The sequence below is a fragment of the Chiloscyllium plagiosum genome, unplaced genomic scaffold, assembly GCF_037043375.1.
Source record: "Chiloscyllium plagiosum isolate Xiang-an unplaced genomic scaffold, Cpla_swu_hap1 HiC_scaffold_37, whole genome shotgun sequence".
Taxonomy (NCBI): Eukaryota; Metazoa; Chordata; class Chondrichthyes; order Orectolobiformes; family Hemiscylliidae; genus Chiloscyllium; species Chiloscyllium plagiosum.
In genome coordinates, this window is record NW_028270175.1 from 28461892 (window position 1) to 28472012 (window position 10121).

Here is a 10121-nt window from a genome sequence, read left to right on the forward strand (position 1 = left end):
GACTCCAGACTCAAAGATGGCATAAAATTTAGAGTACTCCTTTATATATCAAGTAGTCGTATTAACAATCAGCACAAACAAAGCCTAATACTATCTTGTTCCTGAGGTCTGATTTCTACCACTAATTGTAAAAATCTTTAAGACCAGGATTGTGCAAAACAAATTGTTTCCAATTTTTTTTGCTATAATACCCATATTTATCATAGCAACTTATTTTTATTCACAGTACTAAATAAATATATTTTATTAGCACTTAACAAGCCATCAGCTTCCAGATTAGAAAGCAAATTATCCAAACACTTATTCTCACAAAAGCTTTGAATAGATTTCAAAGCAAATTTCCGCTTACAAGCACTAAAACTATATTTTAACTTTAACAAGCCATAATTCACCTGAATGTGACAAATGAATATTATATAGATAACAACGAGAAAAGTGTAATTCTTGTTTCTGTAACACTCATCTGAATTATTCATTTGTTCAGACAATACATAATTTGTTTATTTCTCTCTTAACCCAAATAAAATGCCTAATTTGGGGCAAATTCGCAATGCAATTATAAACGACCGAACAAAACTGGAAATCTGAAGAGACCAACATAAAAATAATCGATTTAAATCCCAACCCCGCCTCCTAAACATAATTTTCTCCCCGTCGAAATGGAATTTAAGAATTCTTTTTTTTATGGCCGCCCTCCTCGCGATTAAAAGTCGATGAAACAGATCGGATTTATTTGTTTCGTTGTGAAAACGGGAAGAGTCAACGTTTCCAACTTTCAAAAATCGGACCAAGTTTTATGTGGGAAAACGTTTGGGGGGGGGGGGGGGTGGGGGTGTCAAAAAAAAATTTGACAAATAATGTGAAATATCAATCCGAGGGCAGTCATTGTTTGAAGTGGAGGACAAAAGGGGATGTGTAGGTTTAGAAGAAAAGGAAAATAAAAGTACATCTTGCGCGAATATTGTGCAATGATGCTGTGTTACCTGTTGGGAGGCGGCCACGGCTCCGAGCGGCTGCTTGGACACTCTGCTCCGGATCAGCACCAGACCGTTGGGCGCGCGGGGTTAAAGTTGACTCTGTTTTGGGGGCGGGCGCGAGCTCGGAGCCGGATCGACCCAGAACCGGGAGTGAGATCAGCCCCAAACTGGATTCGAATGCACTCTTGGAGAGCCGCTGTCACTCCCGGCGTGCGGAGAGGGACGGACGGATGGATGGATCTCACTCACAAACAAACAAACACTTCACTTCCGAAGAGTGACAGATACCGGGAAGGCGGGCCGAAAGGACCGAAAGGTTGGGGAGTGGGGGCGGGAGTTAACGGCGAGCGGTGGCCCAGGCCGGTGAGAAAGCTGAGGTAAGAGGCGGGTTGTGGTGTGCTCGGCCGCTTCCTCGGCAAAGCGGCTCCGGCTCCGGCCCCGTGCAAGATGGCGTCGGGACCGGTGGTAGTGGCGGCGGCAGCGGCGCCCTGGCGGACTCTCCCCCCCTCTCTCACACACACATACCTCCTCTCCATCAGGACCCGGCCCCGGGTCAGCCACTCACCTCCACCGGCAATCAACTCCATCCCAGCCCACGGCCCACAAACTCCTTCCAGATTCACCCACCCGACAAACTTTTTTCACATTCTGCCCGGAGAACCGTATGTGTTTTCATTCTTTCTCTCTCTTTTTTAAAAAATCTGCTGTTAACCCTTTCTGCCCTCGCTGGAGCTCAGGATCTGATATCTCCGCCCTCCGACCCTCTTCTTTACGGATGAGCGCTGATAGGACATTCTACCGGGGAGCCATCGTCTGAATGGGTTCCCTTTCCAGCCCTGGTCACTTCAAACAGCACTGAAGCCTATTGTAACATCCCTTTAGGTGGTGATAGAGCTGAGATCAACCAACTTTGTAGAACCAGGTAATGTGTCAAAGACCATCCTCAGCTCCGTCCCTAGCTAACTAGTCAGGTCGCTGAGATGATTGAGCAAGAACTTGTGTATTCTCAGCCACACTTAGCTATGCAACGATGCATTTGATCATGATTTATCTTATGTATTACAAATAAAACGATGTACTAAGCACAAATTGTTAATGTATTCTTGTATGATTCAAAGATTTATACACATGGATAAATTCTTTCTGCATTGTAGGCTAAAATAAAAACAAAACCTAGGTGGTCCCAGTCACTTCAACAATCCTTAAGAGTGGGAAAAAAAGTGTTAACTTGCAAGTTGTTAAAGCTATTATTACTTCCTGAGTGATTGCTGTGATAGCATCACTGTTCAAGACACTTCAGGTATCTATCTTGTTACACGTTCAAATAACAGTAATATTTGCACCTGATTTCCTCAGTGTTTCATCTTCAGAAAAGAACAACTCAGCAGATTGAGGTTACATTTCAGGCAAAGGATATCAGTCATGGGATTGAGAGTGACTGTGGTTCAACAGGTAAATGCTGAGTGACTAGCTATCAGTAAAATAAGTAGGAACAAGAGAAATAAAGCTGCTCAATATGTTAACAGCCATTCCTACAACTTTACCTCCTCAGTAACTGATTGCATAGAATTGAAAATGAGGTTCCTAACATAATTGCATTTAAAATGCATAATTCACAAAATTGTAAAATTATCTACATGGTTGCCTTTTCTGTGCTTGAAATATTACTAACAGATTTTGTTTTACCTTTAATTCCCAAGCACAAACTTCCTATTTGAAGTTAATTGGCTTTCAAAAGTAATACATTGTGAGTTAAATGAAAAAAGGGTACTAGATATGTAGTAGGTCAATGTGTTACTCTGCAATTGTTAGACAAAATTGAGTACAGTTACATTTAATGATGTGTAGCAAGATGGCCATTCATTGTCTATCTTGGCTTGTTGTGTATATGCTGTATTAACAGTAGAAAACTATCAAAGTGATTCTTAAGCATTCAAGATTTATTAAACTGAATTTGTTTATTTTTGGTTAAACACGACAAAGCATGAACTCTGAAGTACCCTTGACAGACAGGAAAATAGTTTGAGTCTCTTTTATAATGTTTAACTGTGAATGAGTGTGGTACTTGATAAACATCCATGGTAAAAGCCCATTTCGTCATAAAACATTTGAAGAAATAGAGGCAGAGCATGTGATGCTGGTAAGTTTACTTCCAACAGATTTATGTAGCTGCAGTGTATGAGGAAAATGCTTTTTATACACTGTTTATTTTAGGTTTTCTGTAAGCAACATATTTCACCCAACTATTCACTTAAGTTTGAAGACAGATAAGATGGGACCAAGAGTCATTTTAACCAGCTGCTTAAGGGTGCAGCACCAGTCTATTTGTTTGAATTGTATTTTAACACCATCTGCTCTGCTGTCTTTCTGGAAGTGGATTGGTACCCTTACCTAACAAACATCTATCAATCTCTGTGATATTGTGAGTGACTAACTTTATGACTCCCCAAACCTTTCCATAATTGGCAAAGCACAGATAGGTATGATGGAATAGTCTACTTGCCTAAATTGATTCAATTTTAAACAACATTCAACATCACCTATAATAAAACAATATGCTTGTTTGGCAGCCCATTCACCAGTTTAAGCATTCATACTGCCCACAGTTGCTGGATTGTGTATCATCTACAAGTTGCATTGCAGGAACTTGCGAAGGCATCTCCAACTGAACTTCACAAACCAATGATCTCCATCGCCAAGGAGGACAAGAGAAATAGGTACATAGAAATGCCACTAGAAATATTTCATAATTCATTTATTACCATTGGTCAATATTCACAGACCCAATTCTCTCACCATTAGGAATGCCTGTATTGAATTTCTTCTATCTAATGTTATTGACCACAGACTACCAACATTGAATCCCATCTACTACTTAATTTCATAGTGTTCCCATGTAAATTATGCTTCTATCCAATAACTTATTTTGACTCCTAACTTAAAGTACAGTTCTTTGAGGAAACAAAACTTTACACATCATTGCAATCCAAGAACATTTTAACCTTACTTTATTTTTCCTAGCACTCAAACCAATTAAAAATCCTCATCAAAAAGGTTATTTCTAATTCTTTATATTCTGTTTTCCACAGTAGATTATCAAAAATAAATATCCAATGCCTCTGGACACTGTACGCCATAGTAATTACCTTTCACCTTTTTGAATATGACAGTTGTTTGACAGACCACTGAAAGGCAATTAAGAGTCAACCATATTGCTCTGTTTGGGTGTCATATAGTTAACAGACAAAGTCAGGACAGCAGACTTCCTTCTGTAAACAAGAGGGTTTTAAAATCAATGTGGTAGTTTCATGGTTACCAATAATAATGTCAGCTTTTTAATTCCAGATTTTCACTTGTTGAAATCATACCTAGCGAAAGAAAGATGGTTGTAGCTGTTGGAGACCAATCATCCTTATCCTAGGACCTCTTTGCAGGAGTTTCCCAAGGTAGCATGCTAGGCCCAACTACCTTCAGCTGTTTCATCAATGACTTTCCCTACATCATGAGGATAGAGGTGGAGAAGTTCACTGATGTCTGTGTTGTTCAATAATAATCATGACTTCTCAGATATTGAGGTAGCCCATGCCCATTTGCATGGTCTGGACAACATTGAGTGAGTGTCCACTTGCCTCGATGAATGCAGCTTCCTCAAGTCCTCTCCAAGTCATACATCATCCTAGCTCGGAACTATATTGCTGTTCCTTGATTATAGTTGGGTCAAAATCCAGAATTCCCTTCCTAAAAGCACTGTCTGTGTACCTATACTCCCAATTTCAAAAAGGTAACTTACTATCCCTATCTTCAGTGCAATTATGGGAAAACTGAGCAGCATTGGCTATCTTCCATGAACGAATAAAAGAAAAAGAATGGTGACCACCGTCATCTCCTCCACAAGGTTAGGGCCTGCAAACACACATATCACCTCACTATTACTACTTACTATCTAGATCACTTTGTACTGCATGAAAAGGGGAAGTGGGTCAGTGAATGTTGTGGCATTAGTTTGGTTGCAGCTGTCTTGATTGACCAGTTGGTAGTGCATGCAAGAACTGAGGTGTGGATATGAAGTGTGCAGCATTGCAAAGGATATGAGGATTCATTAGATTATGTGAATGTTGGCTATGAGTCCTGATTTCTACAAATTGTCGGTAGATATATGATAGGCCTATGGTGAATTGAAGAGTTGCCAAGGCTAGTGGTGCAGTTGTTGAATTAGAGTCATAGAGATGTACAGTACAGAAGCAGACCCTTCGGTCCAACTTGTCTATGCCGACCAGATATCCCAACCCAATCTAGTCCCAACTGCCAGCACCTGGCCCATATCCCTCCAAACCCCACCTATTCATATACCCAACCAGATGCCTTTTAATTGTTGCAATTGTACCATCCTCCAACACTTCCTCTGGCAGCTCATTCCATACATGTAGCACCCTCTACGTGAAAACGTTGCCCCTTAAGTCTCTTTTATATCTTTCCACTCTCACCCTAAACATATGCCCTCTAGTTCTGGACTCCCCGACCCCAGGGAAAAGACTTTGCCTATTTATCCTATCCATGCCCCTCATAATTTTGTAAACCTCTATAATGTCAGCCCTCAGCCTCCAACGCTGCAGGGAAAACAGCCCCAGCCTATTCAACCTCTCCCTATAGTTCAAATCCTCCAACCCTGGAAACATCCTTGTAAATCCTTTCTGAACCCTTTCAAGTTTCACAACATCTTTCCGATAGGAAGGAAACCAGAATTGCACCCAGTATTCCAACACTGGCCTAACCAATGTCCTGTACAGCTGCAACATGACCTCCCAACTCCTGTACTCAATACTCTGGCGAATAAAGGAAAGCATACCAAATGCCTTCTTCACTATCCTATCTACCTGTGACTCCACTTTCTGCAAACTATGAACCTGCATTCCAAGGTCTCTTTGTTCAGCAACACTCCTGAGGATCTTACCATTAAGTGTATAAGACCTGCTAAGATTTGCTTTCCCAAAATGCATTACCACACATTTATCTAAATTAAACTCTAAATTAAGTATAATGTATGAAGGTACATTCACTGACTAGTGTGAGCTTTGTGCTGCTGCTTTCAGGTCACCAGGGCTAGGGTCCTACCTTTGACAACTTCAACTACTTCCTTCCATTGCCTTTTGACTGGAGGGCATCCTAGTTCCCTGCTAGATGAATAGCATGACCCTGAACTTCCTTATTTCCTTTGCCTGTCCCAAGCAGATGTTTTTGAACTCATTCCAGATAACTAAGTTGAAACGGAGTATCATTTATGTACTAGACTATCACCTTGACTCAGTTGATAACATTCCCACCACTGAGCTAGAAAAGTAGATTCAAGTCCCACCCTAGAGACTTGATCACAAAATATAGCCTGGCATTATCATTGGGGCCATCTTCCACATGATAGGTTAAGGCAAGGTCTTGTCTGCCCTCTCATATAGACAAAAGATTCCACAGCTCAAAGAACTCCAATAACCAGGGAGGTTCTACCCAGTATGCTAGCCAGTATTGATTCCTTAATCAATATAATAAAAACTGTTCGATTATACAAGTATATAAATTAGAACTAGAAATAAGCCATTTGGCTCTTCAAACCAACCGTGCCAATCAGAAAAATCATGAGCAATCTATTTTGTATGCTACCATGCCAGATAACCTTTGATTTCCTTGCCTAACTCCTCCCTTAAAATATTCAAATTAATCTACTGCCAATAAAATATTCCATGAACTTGAATCAAAGCCGCTGCTCACCCTTCTAAACTGTAGTGAAAACAAGCTCGGCCTGTCCAGTTGTACCTCATAAGACAACCAATTCATTCCAGTTATCGGTCTGGGTAAACCCCCTCATCATTATCATGTTGCTTTTATAGGACCTTTGCTGTGTGCAAAAGCTGCTGTATTTCATTCCTTATATGACACAGACATAGGGACAAGGATAGGCTAGATGGCCCTTCAAACGTACTCCACCATTTAATAAGATCACGGCTGATCCTGAACCTCAACTCTGCTTTCCTGCCTGAATCCCAAATAGTTAAGGGTCATTGTGTCGAATTTGGTTCCCCAAAGGGTGGTTGAGATTGATGTGGTCATTATAGTTATTCAAGGCTGAAATAGATAGATTTTCAACAGACACAGAAATTGAGGGTCGTGGGTTGCGAACAAGAATATTCAGCGGACAGAGCAGGTTCATAGGGTCAAATGGGCAAAAGTGAGGATTGCTGGAGATCAAAGTTAAAATTAGAGTGGTGCTGAAAAAGCACAGCAGGTCAGGCAGCATCCGAATAGCAGGAAAATCAACATTTCGGGCAGGAGCCCTTCGTCAGGAATGAGGCTGGGAGCCTCCGGAGTGGAAAGATAAATGGGAGGGGGGTGGGACTGGGGACAAGGTAGCTAAGAGTGCAGTAGGTGGTTGGAAGTAACAATAAAGGTGATAGTTTAGAGAGGAGGGTGGGAAGGAAGATTGGGAGGTAGGACAGCTCATGTGGATTGTGCTGAGCTGGCAGGCTGGAACTGGGGTAAAGTGGGGGAGGGGAAATGAGAACTGGTGAAGTCCACATTGATGCCCTGGGGTTGAAGTGTTCTGAGGCGGAAAATGTGTGGAGATGAGTTCGGTGGGGCAGAAGTAGCTGAGACAATGGGTCAGCTGGGGTGGTCAGGCTTGTGGATCTTGGGAAGGAGGTAGAATTGGGCGGTGCAGGGTTCCCAAACTATGCGGTTGGAAGCTGTGGGTGGGAAATCTCCTGAGGTGATGAGGTGAATGCCTCATCTTCTGCCTCAGAACACCAAAGTGGACTCCACCAGTTTCCTCATTTTCCCCCCCCCCCCTCCCCCCCCCCCCCCCTTACCCCAGTTCCAACTTGCCAGCTCAGCACCATCCTCATGTCCTGTTCTACCTGTCAATCTTTCTTCCCACCTATCCGCTCCACCCTCCTTTCCGACCTATCACCTTTATCCCCACCTCCAACCACCTATTGCACTCTTAGCTACCTTCTCTCCAGCCCCACCCCCCTCCCAATTTATTTCTCCACCCTGGCCTCATTCCTGATGAAGGGCTCCTGCCCGAAACATCAGTTCTCCTGCTCCTCGGATGCTGCCTGACCTGCTGTGCTTTTCCAGCACCATTCTAATCTTGACTCAAAGGGCCAAATGACTTACTCCTGCTCCCCGTTCCCTTAGTGCCCTTAAAACTCTAAACATCTATCAATTACAGCCTTGAATATATTTAAGTACCAAGCATCCACATTATTTTCAGGTTCAGAATTCCAAAGAGTTGCACAGTCTTTGTTGTTTGCAACAATCACTATATTTCAAAAGGATATCTGCGAATACATTTAAGTCTTGCTGTTTGAACAGATCTATTTAAAAATCAATTTTGAGTGCTATTTATTTAAAGCTTGCAATTTAGATGAGAAATGAAAACATCTGGAAATCTATGTTTAAATTACAATGAATCACAATCGTTAACAAAATCTTAACAATAACCGAGCTTGTGAGTATTGACAACACTGGAAACAAAATTTCTTAGATTTATTTGGTCTTGGAAAATTCAACAGTTGTGTACGATAATGTTAAATTGCCCAACATTATATCATTCAGAAGGTCAGTGAAACAATGTCACCTGTCCCAACAGCCTTGGATGCACCTGTACCCACAGACCCCACCACAGGTGCTAGATCGTGCTTCTTGAGAGCGAATCCACAGAAAGCAAATGGCCCAGATGGAGTCCCCGGCTGAGCACTCAGATTCTGTATGGACCAGCTAGTGAGAGTATTGGCTGACTCTCCTTACTATGATTTGAAATACCCACCTGCTTCAAGAAGACGACCATCATCTCGGTGCCAAAGAAAAATCATGCAGCACAGCCTTCCGCCCGATGGCTCTCACCTCCATAATTATGAAGTGCTTCAAGAGATTAATTGTGGTCGACATCAACTCCAGCCAACCAAATTGCCTTGATCCTTTGCAATTTGCCTACCATCGCAATAGGTCGATGGCAGATGCCATCTACCTGACCCTCAACTCATCCCTGGAACATCTACATAACAAAGATACCTATGTCAGGCTCCTACTTATCAACTACAGTTCTGCTTTCAACACCATAATTCCAAACAAATTCATCTCTAAACTCCGAAACCTATGCTCGGCTGTAACTGGATCTTCGATTTCCTGACCCACAGACTGCAATTGGTAAGAATCGCCGACAACACCTCCTCCACAATAATCCTCAACACTAGTGCCCCGCAATGTTGCATACTCAGCTCCCTCCTACACTCCTTATACACTCACAACTCTGGCCAAATTCCATCCAAACTGCATTTACAAGTTTACTAATGACACCACCATTGTAGGTCACTTTTCAAAAAACGAGAGTACAGGAAAGAGAGTGAGTGCTTAGTGGCATGGTGTCAAAAAAACAAGCTCTCCATCAAAGTCAGCAAAATCAAGGAACCGGTCAATAACTTCAAGAAGCAGAGTGGAGGGCACACACCCGTCTGCATAAATGGTGCTGAGGTGGGGATGATCGCAAGCGTCAAGTTCCTGGACTGATGATTAACAACAATTTCTCCTGGTCCACACCCAGCCATGCGACTGTCAGGACCTCAACTTCCTCAGGAGTCTCTGGAAATTTAGCATGTCCACAAAGACACTGACCAATTTTTATGGATGCATCAGAGTGGTATGGCAACTGCTCTTTCCAAGATCACAAGAAACTATAGAGAGTGGTGAACACAGCCCACTCCATCATGCAAATCAGCCTTCCATCCATTGACTCCATCTATACTTCTCACTGCCTCGGGAAAGCAACTAACATAATCAAAGACTCCTCCCAGTCTGATTATACTCTTTTCCACCCTCTTCCATCGGGCAGAAGATGTAAAAGTTTGAATACAACCAGATTCAAAAGCAATTTCTTCCCCACTGTTATCAGACTTTTGAATGGACCTCTCAAATGTCAATGTTGATATCTCTGCACCTTCTCTGTGACTGTAACACTGTATTCTGTATTCTGTTTTGCGACCTTGATACACTTTGAATGGTATGATCTGCCTGTACAGTACACAAAACAAAACTTTTCACTCTACCTCGGTACATGTGACAATTAATCAAACTCAAAATAAATATAGAACAAAACTA

The 10121-nt window shown here is 42.1% G+C and overlaps 2 protein-coding genes across 10 annotated transcripts in view; one reads left to right on the plus strand and one right to left on the minus strand.

Annotated features, from left to right (window-relative positions):
* The window catches only part of prdm2a (PR domain containing 2, with ZNF domain a), a 172634-nt gene extending 171513 nt beyond the window's left edge, over positions 1 to 1121 (minus strand). For both annotated transcript variants that reach the window (XM_043675655.2, XM_043675654.2), the window contains exon 1: positions 984 to 1121. The gene's annotated coding sequence lies outside the window, so the exon portion shown is untranslated. The remainder of the gene's footprint in view (positions 1 to 983) is intronic.
* LOC148139787 (uncharacterized) lies at positions 954 to 10121 on the plus strand. 8 transcript variants are annotated; one of them, XR_015753475.1, is made up of 5 exons: positions 970 to 1354; positions 1715 to 1899; positions 2334 to 2429; positions 3548 to 3694; positions 8617 to 10121. XR_015753475.1 is itself a non-coding variant. In XM_087980541.1 (4 exons), exons 1-3 carry the CDS (start codon positions 969 to 971, stop codon positions 3644 to 3646), a joined length of 567 nt encoding a protein of 188 aa, XP_087836667.1. In that variant the 5' UTR covers positions 954 to 968; the 3' UTR covers positions 3647 to 3694; positions 8583 to 10121. The 8 variants fall into 8 exon arrangements, 4 of the variants coding, with proteins under 4 accessions (XP_087836667.1, XP_087836666.1, XP_087836669.1 ...); XM_087980541.1 differs by lacking the exon at positions 1715 to 1899 and having other exon boundaries at positions 954 to 1354; positions 2348 to 2429; positions 8583 to 10121; XM_087980540.1 differs by lacking the exon at positions 1715 to 1899 and having other exon boundaries at positions 954 to 1354; positions 2348 to 2429.